Source organism: Mustela nigripes, chromosome 4 (genome assembly GCF_022355385.1).
Source record: "Mustela nigripes isolate SB6536 chromosome 4, MUSNIG.SB6536, whole genome shotgun sequence".
Taxonomy (NCBI): Eukaryota; Metazoa; Chordata; class Mammalia; order Carnivora; family Mustelidae; genus Mustela; species Mustela nigripes.
Genome location: NC_081560.1, coordinates 185,924,128 through 185,948,086, shown reverse-complemented (window position 1 = coordinate 185,948,086; position 23,959 = coordinate 185,924,128). Strand labels below are relative to the sequence as shown.

The following is a 23,959-nucleotide window of genomic DNA, read 5'->3' as shown; positions in this document are numbered from 1 at the left end:
CACTGAGCCACCCAGGTGTCCCTCAAAGACTTTTTTAAAGATTTTCTTTATTTGAGAGAGAAAAGGAGCACGCATGAGCCATGGCAGAGAGAGAGGGACAAGCAGATGCCCCACAGAACAGGTAGCCTGACCTGGGGCTCTGTCCCAGGACCCTAGGATCATGACCCAAGCAGAAGGCAGATGTTCAACCAACAGCCACCCAGGTATCCCTCTCAAAGACTTAAAAAAAAAAAAAAAAAAAAAAAAAGGAACAGAAAACTTATGAGATGGAAACAATGAAGATAAAAGCAGAAATCAATGAAATAGACAACAAATGCATAATGGAGAAAATACAAAAATCTAAAAGCTGGTTCTTTGAGTGGTACCATTGACAAGTGCTATAGTGTCTAGTCAGCAACAGTTCTCACCTCCTGCTATTCCCACCTTGCAGAGCCCTCTCTCAGGCTCTCTTGTCCTGAATAGGGCTGGCCTGTGTAATTAAGGCAAATGACAAGAGTGTGACATCCAAAGCCAGATTATAAAAGACAATGCAGCTTCCACCTTCCTTTCTCTGAGCTCATTCACTCTGGGTAAAACCTACCACCAAGCTGTGAGGACACTCAGGCAACCCTTCAGAGAAATTAATGTGCTTCGTTACTGAGCTCTCCCACTAATATCCAGTACCAACTTGCCACCACTTGCGTACGCCATCTTGAAATCAGATCCTCCAGCCTCGGTCAAGCCGCTAGGAGGCCGAAGCTCTGGCCAGCATGAGGACTACAACCCAAAACAGAAGCTCTCAGCTACAGTATTCCTGAAATCTTGACCTGCAGAAACTATATGAAGCCACATACTTGTTTTCTATTGCTGCATAACAAATGACCACAAGTGAACATTTTAGGAAAACACATACTGTATCACCCACAACGGTTTTGCTTTTTCTAATTAAACACTAATTGATACAAATATTAATACAGAATCAGAGCAAAAGAACAGAAACTTTAGGATGAGTTTTCTGAATTGATACTGAGTTATCTGGAATTGATTCTCCAGTCTGATTGAAAGCATTACTGACCCCCATCGGTAAAGGGGACACTGCTAGTCCATTGCTTACAGTGGCAAAAACTTACTTAAAACATAAACTAGATCCCAATCACCAAACACTACACAAGGCAAGGAAAACCACCCGCTGCTGTCTTAGAACTCTTTAGTAAATGTGAGTAGTTGTAGGGGCGCCTGCATGGCTCAGTTGGTTGGGGCTCTGCCTTTGGCTAGGGTCATGATCTCAGGGCCCTGGGATTGAGACCCACATCTGGCTCTCTGCTCAACAGAGAGCCTGCTTCCCCCTTTCTCTTTGCCTGCCCCTCTGCCTACTTGTGATCTCTGTCTGTCAAATAAATAAATGAAATATTTTTTTTTAAAAAGTGAGTAGTGTAATAGAGTTAGTTGTTTTCTTCCAAGTGCTCTAGAGAGCTTCAGGAAAGAAAACAACGAGGAGCTCCTGGCTTCCCACTCCCACCCCCAGCTTTACTGAGATACATTGACCCAGAACATTGTACAGATTTAAGGTGTCCAACCTGATGATTTGATACACTTATGTATTAGAAAATAATTACAATAGGTTGGTTAACACCTCTATGAGCTCACATAATTAATTTTTATGCATATGGTAAGAACATTTAAGATCTATTCTGTTAGTGACTTTCAAATACAGAATTGCTAACTTTAGTCACCATGTACATTAGATTCCCAGAACTCACTCATCTTGTAACTCAAAATTTGTACTCTCTGGTGTTTCCCCATTTCCCTCAATTCCCAGTCCCTGGCAGCTGCCTGGCATTCCACTTACTGTTTCTCTAAGTTCTACTTGTTCGGTTGGCACATATAAGAGAGATCATAACCATTCAGTGTTTGTCTTTCTCTCTTTGGCTTATTTCGCTTTGCATGATGTCCTACGCATGCATCCGTATTGCCACAAAAGGAAGATTTCCTTCTTTCTTGTGGCTTTCCACTGTGTATCTATATAAGTATATTATAGATAGATAGATAGATAGATATCTACACATAGATATATCTATCTCTCTTGGCTATTGTGAAAAATGCTGCAATGTGGGAGTGCAGATATCTCTTCAAGATCCTGACTTCATTTCCTTCAGACATATCCCCCGAAGTGAGATTGGTGGATCACATGGTAGTTTTATTTTTCAGTTTTTGGAGCCCCTCCACACTGGTTTCTATAGCAGCTGTGCTAATGTTTGCATTCCCGCTGACAGTGCACCAGGATTCTCCCTCCACGTGCTTGCCAATGCCTGTTATCTCTTCTCTTTTTGGTTATAACCATTCTAACAGGTCTGACGTGTTAGCTCACTGTAGTTTTGGTCTACATGTCTCTGATGATTAGTGATATTGAGCATCTTTTTGTGTACATTTTGGCCACTCGTACACAGCTTTCCCCAGCTATCTGGAATAGAACGTTCCTGTGGAAAAAAAAAAAAAAAAAAAAAAAATAGAACGTTCCTGTGAAAACTATCACAAACAGAACTGGTGTTTTTCCACAAAAATTAGCAAATTAATGGCAGCAGTTGCCATTAATTTACATGGAAAACTTCTTTTTTTTTTTTTTAGCATTCTCGGGCCCAAAAAATAACCTCTCTTAGGCTTTTCGGGTACCCAAGGACACACCTTGCTAACAGATGCCCCAAATAAATCAAGATGAGGCACCGACGCTCACAGACTGCTCAGGGCTCTGGCGGCAGGATGTGGCGACGCGCGGTGTGGTTCCCAGGTTGGGCACTGGGCGGCGCCACTCTCCCTGCATGGGGTGCGCGGCCGCTGTAAGGGCTCGCGGCAAAACCACTGAGAACGCTTTTTTTTTTTTTTTTTTTTTTAAGGGTTTATTTTATTCATTTGAGACAGAGAGAGAGAATGAGAGGCTGCGGGGGCAGGAGCAGAGGGCCGAGCAGATTCCCCGCTGAGCACTGAGCCCGACGCAGGGCGTGATTTCAAGACCCTGAGATCGTGACTTGAGCCGAAACCAAGAGTTAGAGCCACCGGGGGTTCCCCAATTCCATTTTTTATTAGAAAAAAACAGGTACTAATATAGGTCTGTCATAAAAGCCAAGTGGGGGTAAATGTAAACTTTTGAAAAGTAAGGTCTGTCAGTGGCTTTTTGGGGAAATGTCTGTTCAGGTCCTCTGCCTAATTTTTAATTAGATGGTGACGATGGTGATGATGATGGTGATTGTTACTTTTATTATTGCTGTTGAGTAGTATGCGTTCCTTGCGTAGTTTGGATATTAACCCCTTATCAGATAGATGATTTGTAAATATTTTCTCTCATCTGTAGTTTGCCTTTTTATTTTGTTGTTTCTTTCAGCGTACAGAAGCTTTTTAGTTTGATGTAGACCCACTTGTTGGTTTTGCTTTTGTTACTTGTGTTTTTAGCATCACATCTGAGAAACCTTGGCCAAGACAAATGTCAAGGAGCTTTCACCCTGTTTTTCTAACAGGGGTTTTAAAATTTCAGATCTTATGTTTAAACTCTTAATCCAATTCAAGTTAACTTTTAATGGGAGAGTGGAATGGATGAATACATACTGATTACAGCTTGTTAGAATAATAAACGTACTAATTAAACGCAGACAGTAACTCTGATGTGGGCTGGAGGATGGTAAAAAGGCAAAGTTTCTAAGAGACGGTGATGTCCAAAAATTTGTTTTCATGGACAGACAGGCAGACAGGCGGGGAGTGCGCTCTGGACGGACCCATGGAGGCAGAGAGTCTGAGGAAGAGAGGACACTCCCGAGAAGACGAGGCTAGAGAAGGGTCCCTGACAGCCTGGAAGGAGGAAGCACACAGCAGAAGGAACTGGCACCTGGGGTCTTAGAGAAAGGAATGCCTCCTCCCTTCCTTCTGCCTCGCAGGGGAAAAATGCCCCCAGACCACAGACTGGAGAACCCCACGGATAAGCATCTCTGGCCCTGGCTTACCAGCCAGCCCTGTGAGCACAGAAATGCAAGAACATTTCTTGCATTGTGAGTTGTTTACTTGTTGAGGCGTTCACACCACCTTCTGACCTTACTGAGTCATTCAGGCATTCTCGGATGCTGCTGGTGTGCCCAAACCCTTCCTTCCGTCTGATTGGCTAGCTCAGCTCCCGGGGTGGTTGGGCAGGTCCTCCCAGGGAAGCATGTCTTAACAGTGCTTCCTTTTCCCGTCCAGAGGTAAAATCCAAGTTACCAGGAATGGACTTGGTCTAGGAATAACGCTGAGGTGAATATGAGCTTCTGGTGAGACACAGCTGCAATCGTCCAGGCGTTTTGCCCCTTTCTGGGGCTGGCGGAGCATCCGGAGGTCAGGAGCGCAATGAATTTTCGTATTTTGATGGGGAGTTGAAACTATCTATTTAAACGATGTTGCTTTGAAATTTTTTTTAAAGTTTTGAACTTGACTTATATAAGCATTTATTTCTTAATGATAATATTTCAATTATAATTATTAGAATTAATATTCTTTAGGGGCTAAGACTACTTGAGAAAAAAACTGCAGATATTTTTAAAACATTCCTGGGCTTACATAATTACTCTTAAATTCCTACCGGTCTATCGGGTTACTAAAGCTGAGTATTCCACGGTAGTGCAAAGATTTTGTTGGAGCTATGATCTAGTGAGCCTTTGGTCTCAAAAATAAGATTACTTGCCTACTCATTTTTTAAAAAAAGATTTTATTTATTTATCAGAGGGAGAGAGAGAGAGAGCAAGAGGGAGAGAGATCACAAGTAGGGGGGAGGAGTAGAGGGAGAAGCAAGCTCCCCACTGTGCAGGGAGCCATGCAGGACATGATCCCAGGACCAGGGGATCATGACCTGAGCCAAAGGCAGATGCTTAACAACTGAGCCACCCAGGTGCCCCTCCTTAATTGTTTTGGATAAAATGGATAAAACATCTCATTAAGCCTACTAAAAAGCAATGCCGTGTTTGTAATCTAGCTAACAGGTGTAAGCACCTGAGTTCAATGAACTTGACCTGAAGCACACTCCACAAGAGGCACTTGAGATTTCACCAGTACGCAGCCCTTCCTGTTGTAGGACAAAATGGCTTCTGATTTTAAGGATGCCCCATTCTCAAAGAAATAACATGAGATGAGGCAGTACCATCCATTCAGTCAATGCTTGTTTGGGGCTTACGTCTCTCCCATTGGTCAGGCTCTAGGGCCAAAAGGGCAGACAGGCCCTTTTCTACAACACTACCATCTGGTGGCGAAAATAGATTTTTTTTTAATTAACAAAGGAAGTGCGAATTGTCATCACTGCTAAGAGAAAAATGCAAAGATCTGAATGACGTGAGGAAGGAGGGCACAACCTACTTTAGAGTCTAAGTGTAGGACTCAATGGCGGGGAACCTTTAAACTAAGACCAGAGGGTATTGAGTCAGATCTGCCCGAACAGGAGGGAAAAAGCTGGCGCAAAGACTCACTGTCCTTAAAGGAGTTTAATATGCTTAAGGGACTAAAAGACCCATACACTTGGGGTGTCTGGGTGGCTCCATCAGTTAAGTGTCTGCCTTTAGCTCAGGTCATGATCCCAGGGTCCTGGAATGGAGCCCCATGTCAGGCTCTCCGTTCGGCGGGAAGTCTCCCTCTCCCTCTGCTTGTGCTCTGTCAGTCTGTCTCAAATAAATAAATAAATCTTAAGGAAAAAAAAAAAAAAGACCATCATTTGAAGCGTAATTATCTAAGATCACACACCTGGTAAGTTTGAAGAGGCAACTAGACCATTATGAGAACTCGAAGGGCCTTTGGCAGAGGAGGAACATGATGTAATATGTTATTGTGAAAAGGTCACTCTGGCTTCCAGGTGGAAAACAGATGTGGCAGGGGACACGAACTGCAGAAATCAGTAGAGCCTCCAACCATGGCTTAAACAAGATGGTGGCTTGGAGTCCCAGTGATGACAGTATTTGGAGGGTGGAATACACAGGCGTGCTGGTGGGTGGGGTAAGACAAGCGGGAGGGAGTGGAGGAGAGGAGGGAAGGATGACTCTGATTTCCAGCTGGAATAACCGGGGAGATGGTAGAATCCTAACAAAGATGGGAAAACCAGTAGAAAAACAGGTTTGGAGAAAGGCTTCAGTCCTTTAAGCGAATGCCTCACTCTCTGAGTCATTGGAACTTGGATCCCCATTTGGTATTCCTTTCTAAGCTGTGCGGGGCGGGGGGTGGCGCAGCCAATGGCTGCCTGGTCTAAACTAGACCTAGATTTTTTATAGAGAGAATAAGCAGCAATAGAGTTCTAAGTGGGAGCTGGGGCTTACTTTGGTGTTGCATTTGATTCATAGTTTTTACACCCAGATTGTGTGTTTGCTTAGGGTGATTTGGTGAGCTAGGGAAAGATCATGAGAGAGAGGGTAATGGCCCCCAAAGTTACCCCTTGGCATTGTCATTCACTAAGAAATTATGGAAGAGACAGTACTGTTGAACTTAAATATTTTCTAAAAACAAAAACCAAACAATTTTTTGATGTATATTTTCCATGTTGTTTTGTATGTTATCTTTCCAATAGTATAGTTAGTTTAGAAAGAAAATAATGAAAGCCAAAACCACTCTGAACAGCCCAAGGTTGTGAACTTACTTAATTTGCCCTTTCCCTGGGGAGTCATTTCTTGGCTCATTGATTTATTATTATTCTGTAAAATAGTGGTAGCCCTGTTCTCTGCCTATAGCCAGAGTATGAGCCTGCTGTGAGGTCTGAAGGTTTATGTTTATTGGATTTTAATGACTCCATTTATAAAGGTCATTCCTAAAAGTAATGGAAACCTAAGTGTGTGGAAACAGAATGGATAAGACTGACTCTAGCGGTTCCTTGGTGTTTTCCTTGGGTATATGTCTAATCCTTAAAGCAATTAAGAAGGATTCTTCCTTCCAATCAATTCACTGATGATATGTTCAACTACAGTTGTAAAATGTTCTTTGAAACCCGTCACTAACAAAAGGTAAACACCAGGCTTACAATGTGTTAGAAAATATTGGTATCACAATATACCATTAATAATATAATGATAACACTAGTTATAGATAATTATAATTCTTGTTAATATCATATCTAGTGTTCGTCAATATTTTTGAGAGAATGAAATAACGTCGGTTTCAGGTAAAATCTGAATTTTGAAGGTTGGATATGAATTTTGAAGTTAAAAGGGACCTTAAAAATCACTTAATGGTATCCTCTAAATATTTACTAACAGTGAATGATTTAGTAAATATTTATCCAAAATAGTGCTCATTAGACTGTGAAAGAATTTCCGGGGGCATCTGGCTGGCTCAGTTGGTAGACCATGAGACTCTTAATCTTGGGGTTGTGAGCTCAAGCCCCACATTAGACGTAGAGATTTCTTCATAATAAAATCTTTTAAAAAAATTCCTAAGATAACTGGTGATTGTTTGGATCACTTGAGATTAAATTGATAAAAGCATTTAAGACTATGTGGAGTTGTCTCCCAGGCATGAATTAACAAAAATTTTCCACTTCAAAACCCAATGCGATGGGATATAAACATGTAATTCCTATGCATGATACTTTTTTCTTTTCTTTTTTTTTTTTTTTTAAGAGGGAGCAGGGACGGGAGGAGCAGAGGGAGAGAGAAAATCTCAAGCAGACTCCATGCCCAGTGTGGAGCCCATCCTGGGTCTCGATTTCAGAACCCTGAGATGATGACTGAGCCGAAATCAAGGTCATTCTGCAGGCCTCCTCTTACTTCCTCCTGGAAGACTTCTGTCTCCTCCCTCCCAATCTCAGACCTGAGAGAGGTGTGGGTTGTTCTTGGGCAAGTCTCTGCAGGGTTTTCCTGGGATGGCCCAAACTAACACTATCCTATTCATTGTGCCACCCCCATCTCTAGAACAGTGTCTGGAACACAACAGATACTATGAATGGGTGAGTGGATAAAGACAGCGAGCACAGAATTAGTCAAAATCTATACTTAACACATTTAAACAATAACAATCTGAAGGAATAAAGTTGCTGTTTCTGCAAGATATTTCACCTCTTTCTTCCATTAACAGAAAACATACACAGTCTGGCATCAGTTTGACAGGAGACTGTCGTAAGTTATAGTTTCTTTCAACAAATTGGATAAGATGTAGAATACAAAGAGTTATGAGACTGACGCGCCATCCACTGCACTAAAAAGGCTGTAATAATATCGAGTTATAATGCAAACAGCAGGATAGTGTATACATTCAACTCAAGCAACTATAACTCACAACTTGTAAGGTTCTCATCAGCAAATGAGTTAAAAGGAAGGAAAAAAGCCTTTATAAAGCCTTCTTGCCCAAAACTAACGACCCTTTAAAATGCCAGCATTTTCCCCAGAGAATGGATTGGATCTGAGTACTTCCATTTCTCAAATTGTCCAAGAAAAGCCGACTTGGTTTTGAGAGTTAAACTGCATCAGCTTAAGATCTTCTAAGTCTTTACAGACAACACTGTTATCATTTTGAGAACAAAAGGAGCAATAAGACGGTATTGGAAAACTCGGACAGGGCCCTACAGGCCTAGAGAGCTTTGGGAGCGGGGAGGGGGGGGGGGGCCCAGTTAAGTTAGAGCGCATATTCGCTCTCAACTCCAGATGGCCCACGTTTTGCCAAACAATGTGGGAAACAGGAACATTACAGATCGATCGATCGATCGATCGATCTATATTCATATTTGGAGTGTCTTTGCTCGTACAGCCTCTAGCAATGAACCAAACGCGCCCGGACAGAGCGGTTTTGTTTTCTGGTTTGTTGTTGTTTTCTGCCTTAAATCACACTGCGGAGTGGGGACTGGACGGGGTCTCGCTCAGACATTCGAGCCCCAGCCTCGTGGCTGGTCCAGCGGCTGACGTCGTGGAAGCGGGACGGCTCTGGACAATGAATGGGCCAAGCTACAGCGACGACGAGGGTCCGTACAAGCGCACGGATTTGCCCGCGGGTCATTTCAGGAAAGCGCACGGCGGGGGCGCTGGCGCCTCGGGGACACAGTCCCGAGCTCCCGCGTCCCTCCGGCTCCCCGCGGACCCCCTCGGCGCCCGGACCCCGCCGGACGCGCCGGGCAGCTTTGGGCCCGTCTCCCCGCTCCGGGAGAGAGGAGAGCGAGCGGGAGAACCGTGCTTCCGCGTCAGAAGCGTTACAGCCCGCGGACCGCGCGCGGGGCGCCCCCCTGCTCCCGGGAGGTTCCGGCCCGCCCGGCCCGACCCCCTTACTCTGGGGCTCCATGGTCAGCTGCTCCCGGGCCCCCAAGGGCCGAGCCCCCGGCGCCGCCGCCGCCCCTCCTGGCGCCGCCGCCGCCCCTCCTAACGCCTCTCGTCCGCGGCAGGCGTCGCTCGGGTTGCCTTGACAACCCGGAGGGCGAGGAGGAGGGGCCAGAAGGACGGCGAGAGGGAGGGACCAAAAGCCGCGAGGAAACGCGGGCGAGCGTGAGGGCCCGCGCGTCGCCGGGGACTGGGAACGAGGGTGGTGGCCGGGTCGTCGGCTGAAGACTCTGTCCCTGAGGCCCGGTCGGGCGGTCGCGGCCTCCCCGGCAGCCCTCGCGCCCCCGGCGGGGGCCTGAGCCCGGGCCTTTGGGGCGGGGGCACGGGCCCCCCTCCGTCGCCGTCCCGAGGCGTCCGTCGGTCCGCCAGTCCGTGCGTCCGGCGAGCTCGGCCTGCCGGGCGGGGAAGGGCGGTCGGGCCCGGGCCTCCCGCCCCGGACTCGGGAGCCGCCGCTGCAGGTAAAGGCCGGCCGGGCCGCGGGAGGGGCGGGTGGGCGGCCGCGGCGCACCTGTTGCGGTCGCCCGGGCTCGGCGCGCCCCCGCCGCCTTGGGGAGCCCCGCTGCCCGCCGGTTGGCCGAGGGCGACCCCGCCCCGACCCCCGAAACGGCCCCAGCAGAGGCCGCCTCCCCGCCACTACCTCCCGGAGTCCGCGTGTCGGCGGCGGGAGCGACCCTTCGCACCCCAGCCCTCCCAGCAGGGCGATCCCTCGGCAGCCAGGGCGTCGGCCAGGCCCCGGGAGGGTGGTCGCTCGGGCGGCGTTTATGGGAGGCTCAGAAAGCAAAAGAAAGCCTCTTCTGTCGGCGGCAGTGGGCCAAATGCGTCTCCTGAATCCTGAAACCCGGGAGCATTCCGTTGCCCCACATTGCACTGTCATCCCGAGTATCACATTTCAGGCAGTGGGCCTGGGTTGGATCTTTCCGGTTGGAGTGTGTGTGTGTGTGTGTGTGTGTGTGTGTTTTGTTTATTTCCATCCTCCCCGTTTTCGGTTCAGCTGTGGAGTCAGCCCACGTATTTTGTACCAAAACTTTGTAGGGCTGCTAAACTGTAACATTAGCCCATACAATCCCATCATAATAATTGGCTGTTGAAATACGTGCCGGTCATGCTTTAAGGAAGCTTTGAGGATCGCAAGAGATTGAGTCTGGTGGGTTGTAAAAATGCAAACCACCGGGAGAGAGATCTAGCTTAAGAAACACGGGCCTTAAGGAGGAAAGAAAAATGGAGGAGAGAGAAGGAAAGGATTGAGGAGGAAAAGAGTAGGCGGGTGGGAAGTGCAGGACTGATTTGGTGCTCATGTCTGGAGATGATGGCCCCTCCATCAGTTCCTCCCGCTGCTCTAGACAGCACTTGAGGGAAATGATGAGAAGAGCCCTTTTTGGGTCATGCAAGCGATTACTCATTCTTCGCCACTAGAGAGATTTCCACTCCATAGATGACAAGGACACCAAGGAAAATTACTTTCCTGGTAGAAAGAGAATCGTTCAGAGGTTAATTGAACCTGAGAAGCATATATTCTGTGATGGAAACGGACATTTATTATGTTCCACCGAACTGGGCTTCCCCTCCTGGACTGTAGAGGGCCTTTTCAGATTACTTGTCAAAGCAAGAAGGTTTATGTGTGGATATTGACAAGCAGTGTGATATATACTGAACTCATAATTCATCAGCTAAAATATTGAAGTAACAACAAATTTAGAAAGTAAACACTTCACGGCACCTTAATTACCTGTTCCTGAAACTTAGGGCAGGGGGTACCTTTTTAGACAAACAGCATCTAAGATCAACAGCACTTCTGTAGAACAGTGTTTTCAGACTCGAGTTTTCCGTACCTTTAGCAAAATTGTGAGTTGGTCTTTTCATCCAAGAAACATAATGGTGCTCATTAGTGATGCCATAATCAAAGTGACAAGTTAGTGATAAAAACCTGGTCTTTATTAACATGTAAAAGAGATAGGGTTTTATTTTCTCAAACAGTAAAGGATTCAGCATTTGTATTTAAAAAAGAACAAGGGAACAATGTTGTCTCTCTCCAGTCTCCACGCTGAAGTTAAAAGGACTCAAGAATTTGGTTGTTGCATGCAGATTTTAAGGTTGAAAAGTGGAGGTATATGTTGGTATTTTAAACTTAGCAGTGTAGAAGAATGGTTTTATCAGTAGCAATAAACTTGACATTGAGGAAGTCTGGCATTGAAATATTTCAGGTAATAGGTAACTGGCAACTGTGGAAAGCAATATTGGATTTTCGGGGATAGTGTGTTTATGGAAGAAATGACTGGTTGAGGGGTAGAAGTGGGGGAAGGTACTAACATGTTTAAGGACAACATTCAGTTTCTCTTCTCCCTCAAGCAGCTGGTACCGTGTATTTGTGCTTGTCTGTTGACGGAGAAGAGTGTTCGAGAAAGTGCTTGAGATAAAGGGATATGCTTTCTTACTGGAGGAGCTATCCTGAGGACAGAATGTTGCTCATGGGGTAGGGGTTGAGATGAATGTCAAAGGTATTGGTTGCTCCTTTGGGGGATTTCCCACCATGTGTTTTCTTTTTATTTTCATTGGCATATTTAGGCGGTTACGGGTGGTTGGTAAAAATGATAAAGTCCGGATTTTTAAAAAGGTCTCTAAGTTCATCAGACTGGGTAGAATTATTACATTATTTACTTTGCTGGTGCTTAACTAGAGTAGTAAACCGAACCACTCTGACCAGGGAATAAGGTAGCAGTGAAGGAACAGACCTAGCCTTTCTTTTTCTTACTTAAGTCTCTTAGCCACATCAGGTTTCAAAATAAAAATAATTGCAGTAGAAAGTTAATATTATTTAATGCGAGTAGGATGATTTAAAAAAAAAGAAAGAAAGAAAGAGAAACAAATGACTGTGTGTTTCCTAGACTTACTATCCTAAGTCAGAGGAAGTTTTTGTTTCTGTTACTGGATTTTTATTTGCTTTTTGTTTTGCTGGAGTGAGGGTACTTTTTTCTCTCTTTTTCACCACTACTTTCTGAAATTTACAAGGAGTTCAGTCAGGGTAGAAAACGAATGTCCATTTTTGCCTTGTTTCTTGTGTGGCCTCCAGATCTGGAATGATCTGCATTCAAATTGTTGGACTCCAGGAATGCTCTTTCAACATTGTACTCATTCTTAGTATAATTGGGCTGCAGGACCATGTTGCTGCCCCCGCATCTGCAAAGTCTTCCAGGATTTGGTCAATGCCCACAAAATGCACTGCTCTCTCCTACTGGGGACACTACCCAGTTTGGCACCTAGCCCCAACTCTACTCTCCTGTAGTTTTCTGCCATTTTATGTGCATGGGTCTGTGCCTCTAATTAGATTAACTATTTTAGGAACTAAGTCCAGTACTCCTTTTAGCTCATGGTGGGTATTCAGTATCAACCTGATAATTTAAGTAGAATAATAACACAAGACAAGCTTTTAGTCAGGGGTGATCACATTAATTTCTAGCTATGCCACTTTGGAAAGTCAGGAGCTATTATTTCCTCATTGGAAACTGGTAATAACAAGATCTGCAGGGATTGTTTAACAGTCAAGTTGTGAAAATCAAAATCCGTGACATGTCATTTATAGATAGGAGTGAAAATACCTTGCATATTGTAGAGAACTTCTTAAATGGAGGTGCTAGTTACTGCAGGCATACAGCAAACTTACTGAGCATCCATAATATGCCAGGTACTTCTCCGGGGTTGCTCTCCACAAGGGAATAGGAGATGACCAGATGGATTATGTGTGAGGTCTTCCCGGGCAAAGGCACAGGGGCACGAGAGAACAACTCTGAGTAGGAGTCCACTGTGGCAGGAGCAGAGGCCACTTAATAGAAGAGCATAGAAGGAAGTGAAGCTGGGAGGCAGATATGCATTAAATCAGAAAGGACCAAAGGAGTGAGATTTGTATCTTGAAGGTAATGAGAAGGATTTGGGTCAGTGACGTGATCGGTTCTCCATTTGAAAGGGATCGCTGGCAGCCTGTGAATGACGGACTGGTGGAGAGCCAAAACTAGAGGCAGAAAAACCAAACCCGAGATTTTGTAGTAATTCCATCAAGAAATGATAAAATAAGTGTGGTGGTTGGGAGGGTGGGGAACAGGGTGGAGGGGGCCCTCAGAGGATCCAAGCGGCAGGTGTTGGTGCTGTAGAGGGTGAAGAAGAGGGAGAAGCCAGGGATGGTGTCCAGGTGATGGGGAAAGTGTTCTGTTCTCGAAACCCAGAACACGAGAAAAGGAAAGAAGTCTTGTTCTTCTTAGGGAGTGTGAGAAATGCATCCGTGATGAGTTCAGTTCGTTTGAAGTGCCTGTCATCTAAGTTGGGATTTCACTTAAGTAGGAGTTGGGACATGTGGGGTAGGAACTAAAGAAAGAAGTCTGAGATGAAGGGGGAAGTTTAGATGAAGCATTCGGAAACTGAGGCGAAATGTGAGTGAATAAATCTCTCCAGGGAGATTGAGTGGAATGAGAAGAGCGTCCGGGTTCGGACCCCGGGGGCGCAGTTACTGGGCATGAGGAGGTGGGTGTGGTGGGAGAACCCAAGGAGACTGAGGAGGAGTGGCCAAAGAAAGCTCAAAATCTGGAAAGATTAATAAAGTGGATTCCCTGCTCTTGAGGGTTCATGCATTGGCGTTCCTGAAATTATATTTTCTTCCACTTGCTGTGGAATGTACAACTTAGTTTATCAATCTGTTTCTGTGTTGTTAAAGTGACTGCAAAATGACTACCCATTACTTTCTTAACAAGAAAGAAAATTTCCTGATATCTGTGGTTTCCCACCACCCCCATTTGGAACAATAATTCAAGTAAAATGTAGCTTTGGGGGTTATGACGATACCTGAAACAAATGCTGTCTTTACAAAAAGGTGGGCAAAAGTTCACTTTGTAAATGTTGGAGGTAAAATAACTATATTATTTTTCTAGGAAGACTTGCAATAATCTCTTTAGAGTTAAGTTTTTGCTGGATCTTAACTGTTGCTTAAATTATCTAAATGGAGCACGTAAATAAGCCAAGTTAATATTTTAGCAAATTGTATTAACTTTGCTTTTACTCAAATACTAGTTTTTAGAATATTCTCTGGTAAAACCAAACAAAACAATATTGAAAGGCACTGAATGACATTCTAATAAAAAGCTTGATTTACAAATATATATGTGGGCAGTGATAGGTTATTATGATATGTAAGTATTGATTGAGTTTGGGTGATCTTCCCGTATATAAGTCTACAGAAATGTCAATTACCAGTGGAATGTAGAATTCTTAAATTAATTATTCATGATTGGTTATTCCAGCCATATTTGTTATGAACAGATAATTATTGAGTTAAAAGTGAATCATTTTTAAAATTTGAGTGTCTTTAAAAAGCCACCTGATGTAATTTGATTAAAATCAAAACAAGGCTACTGGTTAGAAGTCTGGACATAAGAGTCTTTTAAAATGAATTCTGAACTTTTATCTTGTTCAAGAAAGATTTTAAGTAGATCTTGGAAGATGTGCTTTGGGGAGCTCTCAGCCCATTTAAAGCAGACTACAGGCTAACCGTCCCAAAGTCCTAGTAATGATAAGCCCATTGTTTCAGTTAGAGTATCACATGCCTGGGAGATAAAGTTTACATATTAAATATTTGACTGTAAGGCCACGTGGGTGATTACAACCATGTTTTTCAGAAAATCTCAAATGTCTTTCTTTTCATAAGAGAGCTGCGCTCTCACTCTCTGTTCTGTTTAATGGTATTTCTTCCAGACCACCCCTGCCTGACCTCTCCTATAACCTCAGGTATTCCTTCAACCCACAGTGTCTCACCGTGAGCCCGGGTTCGTTGATGCAGCCGGGAAGCGGTGTGGCACAGTGTGGTTAGGCATACGCTGTACACTTAACTGGGGTTACGCTGAGATCAGGCTGCTTGACTTCAAGCACCTGCTCTCCCACAGACGAGCTATTAGAAGCTGGATGAATTAACTAAACCTCCAAAGGCTTAAATTTCCTCACTTGAAAAATGGAAATAATAAAGTAAACCCTCATGGGGTCTTTAAGAGTTTAAATGAAATAATCCATACGAAGCATTTAAAGCCGTAGAGCATCTGGCACCCAGGAAGCCCACTCTATAAAGGCTAATTGGCGGAATTACCATCATTACCATTATTGTTACCAGTTCAACTTTAGTAGCAGTAAGAACCATGCTTCTCGAATTGCGATCTGCAGACCAGTTCCAGTCCACACACTGTTACTGGTTGGCAGTGAGATAAGGAGCTTGTGCCAGGATGTAGACTGTGGCTCTAATCATACTGTTAAACTGAGCTGACATTTTTAATAGCAAGACTTCTTCAATGAAGGAAGCAATGAGTTGATTTACATTCGGTGCAAGCTCTTTATGTTGCCACAAAAAAGCATTTGAATGGAATTGGCATGGAATGTTGGACCAGTGATCCTGTTCTCTAAAAAATAATAGCCCTTTATCCTGAAGACCGTTATTATTCACTTGTAATGCTCATTAACCTCTGTTCTAAACATTATAATTATGGGTTACAGGGATATTGTTTATTAGTTGAGAAAATATTTATTGGTCACATGGTCTGTGAAAAACCCTGTATCTCACTTTGTAGAAGTTGTAAAGATGGCTCAGAAATGTATCTTGACTTTAGGAAGCGTGTGGTGAACGTAGAGCGAGAGGACAAAGTGAGAATCTGAATAAATGTGTTGAATGCATGTAGCAAGTGTTTGCATTAGTCCCACAGTTTGGTTCCAGAGACAGATGTCTCCTTTTTCTAAGCTGCTCCCATAAATGGCCAGAATTAATATTTTTTATTTTTCAGGACTTACACTGTCATAGTAGAGATCAGAGTTCACTTTATCGAGGGTAGCGTTTCTCCTGGGAGATTGGAAAATCTGTGACACGGGAATAACTGAGTTTGGGGATACAGATGACAAAAGTACAACTTTTTAATATTAGTATTTACAGAAGACTCATCCTTGGAGTTTTTTTTTTCTTTTTTAGATTACTAATTCTGTTTGAACCTGTGTATAAATATTTAATATTAAATAATTTACTGCCATGCAGAATATGAGGAGACATTAAATAGATACTAAAATATTTGTGAAGTTTCAATACAAATTACCACTGATTCTTCAAGAAAAAAATTATTTGGTGAAACAATGTCAACCCAGTTTTGGGTGTCATATAAAAAGAATTTTTTTTTTTTTAAGGCAAGATTGTGTGTGCGTGTGTGTGTGTGTGTGTGTGTGTGTGTGTGTGTGTATTCCCTTTTCTCCCAGAACCCTTTCCCTAAAGAGTGGAGGTAAAAAGGGTGGGGCTGCGAATCCGATCCCAGAACAGACTGTTTTCACAGACCTATCAGAAAATGATTGAAAACACTCAAGTCAAGAAATGTTGTTTAGTTTTCATAAGTCTTAAGAATTTTTGTACATGAAAATGATTTTTTGCCCAGCTCGGTGAGCCGGCTCCGAACCCCACTACGCTTCATCCTGCCGTTGGCCTTGAAGTGTTACCAGCTCTCCTCAAACTTGTCTCACTAAGGACTTAAAGAACATTATAAGTTCTAGTATTAAAAAATCCCGTAACATATCAAATCTAATAGGAGAATTGTAAAAAGAAGCGAAAAAGTAAAAAAAATAAGAATTTTGGTCAGAAAATGACCAGGCACATTAGACCCATGGCATTTACAATAAAACACGGTCTCTTTTGCATACCGTCTTTGGTGAGCTGGCCCTGTCCACTCTGCGAGTTCGTCTGTACCAGAACCTTTCACGTACCAGCCACCTCTTCCTTCTTCTAGTTAGTTGACCATGAGACTAAGTCCGCGTGTCATAGATGGTCTCTGTCCCACAACACCCCCCTCCCAAGTTTGGCCTCGCTGGACAGGACCCAGACCTGGCTGCTCGCTCTGTGGCACTGGCCCGTTCGCAGGGTAGCTACTTAGTGGGTGCTCCAGTCCTGGCTGAGTAAGTAAACGGAAGACCAGCAGTGTAGGCATGAAGATGTTAGTCTTAAAAGTGGAAAATCCCCAAAGAACAGAAAGTGATTCAGTCATTAGCTCTGCAGCCTCTAATTACTGATTAAGCACCCACGATATTCGGGCTCAGACTGTGGCACATACCAAAGAGGGAATCGCTCCATTAACAGTCTAAGCAGAGACCAAAACCGTGAGGCGAGGTTAATAGGTAAGACAGGTAGTTGAGTGGTTCCCTGGTATGAAAGGACATTGCTTTGTCTCTATCAGTTATGGAAGGTCGGCCGCCCGGGGTAAGCGTGGTCCGTGCCTCCCAACAGATCTCAGGGAAGCTCTTGTGGTTTCTGCCCTGTAAGTCTGCTGAAAGACAGGGTGAACTGTGGCTTGGGTGTCTTCTTCAAGGCCAACCAAGAACCTGTACAAATATTTCAGTTTGGGAATCTGGGAATTCCCCAGAAGTTCAGGCCAGAGCCTTTGGGAATAAAAGGAGTTTGTCCTCTTATTCATGAAAGGGGACACAGAGTCACAGAAATCCCAAAGCATAGTGACAGTAGGTCATCACAAGCATCTTGGTATGGAGTAAAAGACCAGGGAAAGGAGAAGAACTGAGTCCTAAGGAGTTTGAGAAAACCTCCACACTGACACAGTATAAGGCACACTTGGAAAAGTTGAGTAAAAATCTCTCTGAACTGCCAGCATCATCCACTCAACAGAGATTTCCTGAATGTGGAGTAGGGGCCAGGCTCTGTTGTAGACAGCAGTGAGCAGAAGAGACACAAACCCCTGCCTCATGGTGCTCGCCTTCTGGTGGAGGACACCAGCCAGAAGCAAGGTCAAGAGGTAAAATATATACTTTGTCGGCCCGTGGTGAGTGTCAAGGGGGAAGAACAAAGCAGGAAAAGAGGCTAGGAAGTGGGTCTGGGTTGTGGGGGGTGTGGGTCAAAGTGTAGACAGGGTGGCGATAAGCCCTCACTGGGTTGACTTTTTTTTTTTTTAAGATTTTATTTTTTTTTTATTTGACAGAGAGAGACACAGCGAGAGAGGGAACACAAGCAGGGGGAGTGAGAGACGGAGAAGCAGGCGTCGGCGGAGCAGGGAGCCTGATGTGGGGCTCGATCCCAGGACCCTGGGATCATGGCCTGAGCTGAAGGCAGAGGCTAAGGCAGATGTCAGCCACCCCGACTGACATTTGATAAAAACCTTTAGGAGGAAAGGGAGCTAGCCATTGGGACACCTGAAGCAGGGACATTTCAGACAGAGGAGCAGGCGTGAAGTCCCCTGCTGGGGTGTCCAAGGAACACCCCGGGGACCAGGCGGCTAGAAGTGTGAGGAGCAAGGGAGCGGTTGGAGATGAGGCCAGAGCCGCGCCAGGTCCAGAGCCTCCGAGCTTGCTGATCCTGTTAAGTGTTTGGGGTTTTCCCTGGAGTGAGGTGAGATGAGGACCAGTGGAGACTTGGGAGCAGGGGACACACAAGCTGACTGACAGGGTCCTTGCGACCGGGTTGAGAAGAGACTATGGCTAAGAGTAAATCAGAAGGCCAGGCAGGAGGCTGCTGCCATGACCCAGGGGACCAGCTGCTCCCAGTGGTGCTCAGTGTATTTTGAAAGTAGAGCTGACATCATCAATTCGTTTTCTGTTGCTCCTGTAATAAATCACCGCAGAGTGAGTGGTTATTTTTTCTTACAGTTGTGTAGGGTAGAAGTCCGTCCAGATCCCCACTGGGTTAAGATCGAAGATTGGGAGGCCTGTGTTCCTTTCCAGAGACTCGAGGAGAGAATCCATTTCCTTGTCTTTTCAGCTTTTAGAGGCCACCCACATCATTCCTTGGCTCACAGCCCTTCCTCCACCTTCAAAGCCAACAGCACTGCATCCCTGTGACTGTAGCTGGGAATGGTTGTCTGATTTCAGGGCTCCTAAGATTAGGTTGGACTCACCAGGATAGTCTCCCTAGCCGGAGGGCTTTAATTTGGTGACCTTTTAGGCCCTTTTGGCCTTCAAAGTACACATTCCCAGGTTCCGGGGATGAAGACATGCAGGTCTCTGTAGGCTGTTATTCTGCCTACTACCATTGAAGGATCAGATGTGGGATTTGAGGGCAAGAAAAAAAAATCAAGAATAATTTCAATTTTTTTGGTCTGAGCAATTGAAAGGAAGGAAGTCATTGACGTGGGAGGACCAGGTTTGTGGCTTCAGGGTAAATATCAGGGGGTCAGTTTAGGACATGCTCAGTTTGAAGTGCCTGTTGTATAGCCAGTTTGGACGTGATGAGTTAGTAGTAGAACACAGGAGACCAAGTTCAGGAGCGAGGTGGACAGCACACGCAGGTGGGAGCCCTCACGAGGATGGCATCAAAGCCGTGACACCGCAGGAGACCACACAGGCCCCTCCATCTCCACAGAGTCCTCACGTCGTACATTTGAGAACTTGATAGGTGTGAAGAATGTATTTTTAGTAAACTGAACATGGAGAAAAATGCAGAAGAGGAACATTGAACAGCGAAACCTAATCCAGAGTTTCTCAGGACAAATTTCACGATCTTGGTTTACTTAATTCCTTGCAAACTTTACCTTTTCTGTGAACTGTGTTTCTAGAAGTAACTGCACCAGAACCAAGGATTGCAATGACTGAGACATAGCTCCCCTTACATCAACTTCTGATTCTTTCCTGTTGAGGTAGTTTCGTGTTACATTGGATCTGTATTGTTTTTCATAAATGCTTGTTTGAAAGTTGTGATAGACTCGCTTCAAAGGGCAGTCCTTCACATATTATGCAGTCTACAATTTATGTGTAAGAAAGCTCTGAAAAGGAGCAAATAACAGTCTTTCAGATCCTTGTAGAGGAATGTAACTGATCCTGCTAACAGAACAGTTTTTATTACATTTGGATTTGAGCGGCATGTCACCTACCATATTTGCTTTCCCTCACTGGTACTACTAAGTTTGCCAAAGGCCAACCTTGGATCTCTTGTATGTATTTAATTACCTTTAAGAAAATCCTGATATGGGTCAAGCCAGTAGCCGAATAAATGCGGAAAGGCATTGTCTATCATGAAAACTCCTCCGCTGCTCCCCCCAAATCTGGGCTTCAAACTACCAAGCAACAGAAAGTCCCTCTGAGTGGTGAACATAGATCGTCACAAACTTCATAGCGCTTGCTGAATTCAATAGAGAGCCCTTTGAGGGCTTAACCTTTACAAGTATTTCTGTCCAACAAGCTTAACTGGTTTCTAACATGCTGGGTAGGAAAGTGGGTCAGAAAAGCAGAGAAGGGCCCCACCAGGTAAGCACACTGACCACAGGGTGCATGGGTATTGAATCCCTGCAGAAATGCGGGGCTTCAGACCAGTCTGGCCTTTGATCCCTGGACACTTCCGGGAAGTCTGAGGACATCGTTCTGTTTGGGAAACTGACGTAATGATGACCCTGAGTCACGAAGAGAAAGTTAGATTGCTTCAGTAGGCAGAGGTCTGGTTATCTGTTGCTGCCACCACCAACACCCAGGAACGTAGTAGCTTCCAGAAGCCATGACCGTGGGTTCCCTTTCACGGTTCTCTGGGTTGACAGGGTGGCTGTGGGTGCTCTTTCACTGGGGGTTGTATTGGCTGGGCCTGTGGTCATCTGGAGACTTGACCTGGCAACGACCATCTTCCGTGGCTTCCTCATGTGGCATGTGTGTGCTTTCTGCTGGTGGAAGCCTGGCTTAAGTCTCTTCCTGGTGACCTCTCCATGTGGCTTGGGCGTTTCCCAGAATGACAGCTGGCTTCAAGAGGGAGTGTTTCAGGCATGTGGATGCCTTAGAAGTGGTTCATCGTCACTTCACTGCATTCTTTTGATGGTAGTGATTCACAGGGCCAGCTCAGCAAAGGGGAGAGGAAGTAGACTCCACCTCTCAGGGGAGCAGTGGCAGAGCACTGGCGGCCATCTTTAATCCAGCAGAACAGAGAAGTAGGTGATGGAGCTGCACATTGTAGGTGTGGTGATGGGGCCGGGTGACCCTTCCATCTCTGGAAAGATGACTGCTCAGAAAACTCAAGTCTTTCTTGATGGTTCAAAGTAGTCGACACTTAATAAATAAGGTTTTACTTTAATTACAAGATTATTGACCTTCAGGGAGTATCATAAAACTAAGAGAAACATTTCAAGGATGTTTATTTGGTAAAAATAGTAACTGTGTTTTTTTAGGTAAAATGGTTCATAAATAGTACCTAGGGCAATCATTGATCATAATAACAGCAATTTAATTTACATGTAGAATGAGAACCTCTAGAAGGGATTCTAATCAGAATAAAGGAAAAATTGAATGTAAAACCAAACGTTAACTTCTCTTAAGCAGTGGAATTTTCTGATTCTTAGATACTGTCTTAAAGTCACCTTGTTCTGTGATCCCAAGCCAGAGTGTTCCTTTGGAGCTGCTCTGTAGAGCTGGTCTCATCTGCAGGAACAACAAAGAGCTGTGACGTCCTTTCTTCCACCCCTCTGGTTATTAATTTCTCCCTTTGGCCTATTTGTGTGTGAGTTTGTAAAGTCTTGGTCCTGACCTAAGAGTATCCTTAATGTGTGTTATTAACCAAAGCCCTGAGGAGGCAAACAGCCATTGTTTCCTGAGTGTTTCGGTGTTTCCCTGGAGCCTGGCTTGAATAGTGAAGAAGCCTTTTATTTATTTATTTATTTATTTATTTATTTGATATTTTATTTATTTGTCAGAGAGAGAGAGAGAGAGCACGCAAGCACAGGCAGGCAGAGGCAGAAGCAGGCTCCCTGTCGAGAAAGGAGCCCTATGTGGGACTCAATCCCAGGACACTAGGATCATGACCTGAGCTGAAGGCAGCCACTTAACTGAGCCACCCAGGCATCCCGAAGAAGCCTGTTTTATTACCTGGGTGAGGAGCTAGCCTGGGAGCCCATTAGCCGTCTAAAGCAATAGTTGTGGTAAACGAGGTTCTGTAAAAAGAGTAATTTGACAATATCATGAGTTACAAATTATGGTTTGCTCTTTTTTCCTTGAGTTTCTCTGTATTTTTAGTTTTGACCTGGCTAATGTGAAAAGGGGTTTATTTCCAGCAATATTGATTGGATTTTAAAAAATCACTCAGGATTGAAAGATCACTTACCTGACATGTAGGGAATAAGTTACTGACCTCTTTTAAATTTGCCCTTGCTTGGGTAATTTCTTTTCTTCATTTAAAATATTTTCAGGGGGTGCCTGGGTGGCTTAGTGGGTTAAAGCCTCTGCCTTTGGCTCAGGTCATGATCCCAGGGTCCTGGGATCGAGCCCCGCATCAGGCTCTCTGCTCAGCAGAGAGCCTGCTTCCTCCTCTCTCTCTGCCTGCCTCTCTGCCTACTTGTGATCTGTCAAATAAATAAAATCTTTTTAAAAAAAAAAAAAAAGACCTTATAACTCAAAGCTAGCTATAGCCTCAGAGGGAAGAAATAAATAAATAAATCCACTTCCCTCACCTGTCACTGTGGACTGGCATAAGCAAATCTAAATGAAGTTTTTAAAAATACTCTACTTTAAGCTAGAGGATTTCTTAATTAAAACAAAATAGACTGTCTTGTAACCAGTGTTAGGGCAGGATGCACTGGGTCCTCACGGTGTCCCCCAGTAACAGGATCCAGTGTCTCTCTCATAGTGGGGCTAGAGACCACCTGCTAGAGCCTCACAGCCACCACATCCCCGGCTCACTGTCAGGGCCTGTGCTCGAGATCAGGCCTAGAGCACCAGGTGCAGTGTGCATCCGTCCCCAAGCCGGCCAGGAGAAGGCGGCAGCTGATTGCACCTGAAGAGCTAGCCTGGCTTCTCAAAGACGAAGCAGAAAGCACAGGCAGTAACCAGTTTGCAGAAAACACACAAAAAAAACCAGTTAACGCTTTCATTTTGAACGCCTGTACTTTTGCTTTTGGACATCTTGTTTGGGTACCTGATTTTTTTTGTTTGTGTGTTTGTAGGGCGGTGTACGGACTGTCACTGAACGTGCAGAAGAGCGTGAGCGGGCACCGTAGGTCACACAGCAGAGAGGCCCGCGTGCCGATGCGGGGAGCCCAGCTGGCTGAGACTCTGCACTGAAGTCTCGGATCGGGCCGTCCCAGCGAGCGACCGCAGACTCTCGGCCCGGTTCGCGGCGCGCTGCCGTCGGAGCACAGCGCCCGGAGGATGCCGGCTGCTTAAGCTCGCCCTCGGACAAGATGGAAGAGGCAGAACTGGAATGCCCGGACTCCGCCTCAGAGAAACGCTATTTCCCAGAGTCCCTGGATTCCAGTGATGGGGATGAGGAGGGGATTTTGGCTTGTGAGGATTTGGAACTCAACCCATTCGACGGATTGCCATATTCATCCCGTTATTACAAACTTCTAAAAGAGAGGGAAGATCTTCCAATATGGAAAGAAAAATACTCCTTTATGGAGAATCTGCTTCAGAATCAAATTGTGATCGTTTCAGGAGATGCTAAGTGTGGCAAGAGCTCTCAGGTGAGTAGCTGTTGGGAAACACCATTTGCTTGTTGCGTGAGGCATTGTACTTTTTCCTTACTTCAGTCCAATGTCGGAGCATAGCGTTCCGTTTTAATAATCTTATCTAAACCAAAAAAACAAAAGAGAGTGTTAACAATTCAAGCACAACAGTTAAATTACCTGGTTTTATTTATTAGCTGCTGATGACAGTTAATTACACCCGTGTGGATATCGTGTTTAGTGTACCAGTACATTTTTTCTAGACTAGTAGATAAAAACGCATTC

General features: G+C 44.8%; 2 protein-coding genes across 4 annotated transcripts in view; one reads left to right on the top strand and one right to left on the bottom strand.

Annotated features, from left to right (window-relative positions):
- FANK1 (fibronectin type III and ankyrin repeat domains 1) overlaps positions 1-9,310 on the bottom strand; it is a 103,346-nt gene extending 94,036 nt beyond the window's left edge. For both annotated transcript variants that reach the window (XM_059398792.1, XM_059398790.1), the window contains exon 1: positions 9,219-9,310. In XM_059398792.1, coding sequence (XP_059254775.1) covers positions 9,219-9,231 — 13 coding nt within the window. In that variant the 5' untranslated portion in view covers positions 9,232-9,310. The remainder of the gene's footprint in view (positions 1-9,218) is intronic.
- The window catches only part of DHX32 (DEAH-box helicase 32 (putative)), a 56,202-nt gene continuing 36,450 nt past the window's right edge, over positions 4,208-23,959 (top strand). Inside the window, exons 1-2 of one of the 2 annotated variants that reach the window (XM_059398789.1) lie at positions 4,208-4,332; positions 23,174-23,692. In XM_059398789.1, coding sequence (XP_059254772.1) covers positions 23,411-23,692 — 282 coding nt within the window. In that variant the 5' untranslated portion in view covers positions 4,208-4,332; positions 23,174-23,410. Of the gene's footprint in view, positions 4,333-9,384; positions 9,725-23,173; positions 23,693-23,959 lie in introns of those variants that run through there. The other variant, XM_059398788.1, reaches the window with a different exon arrangement.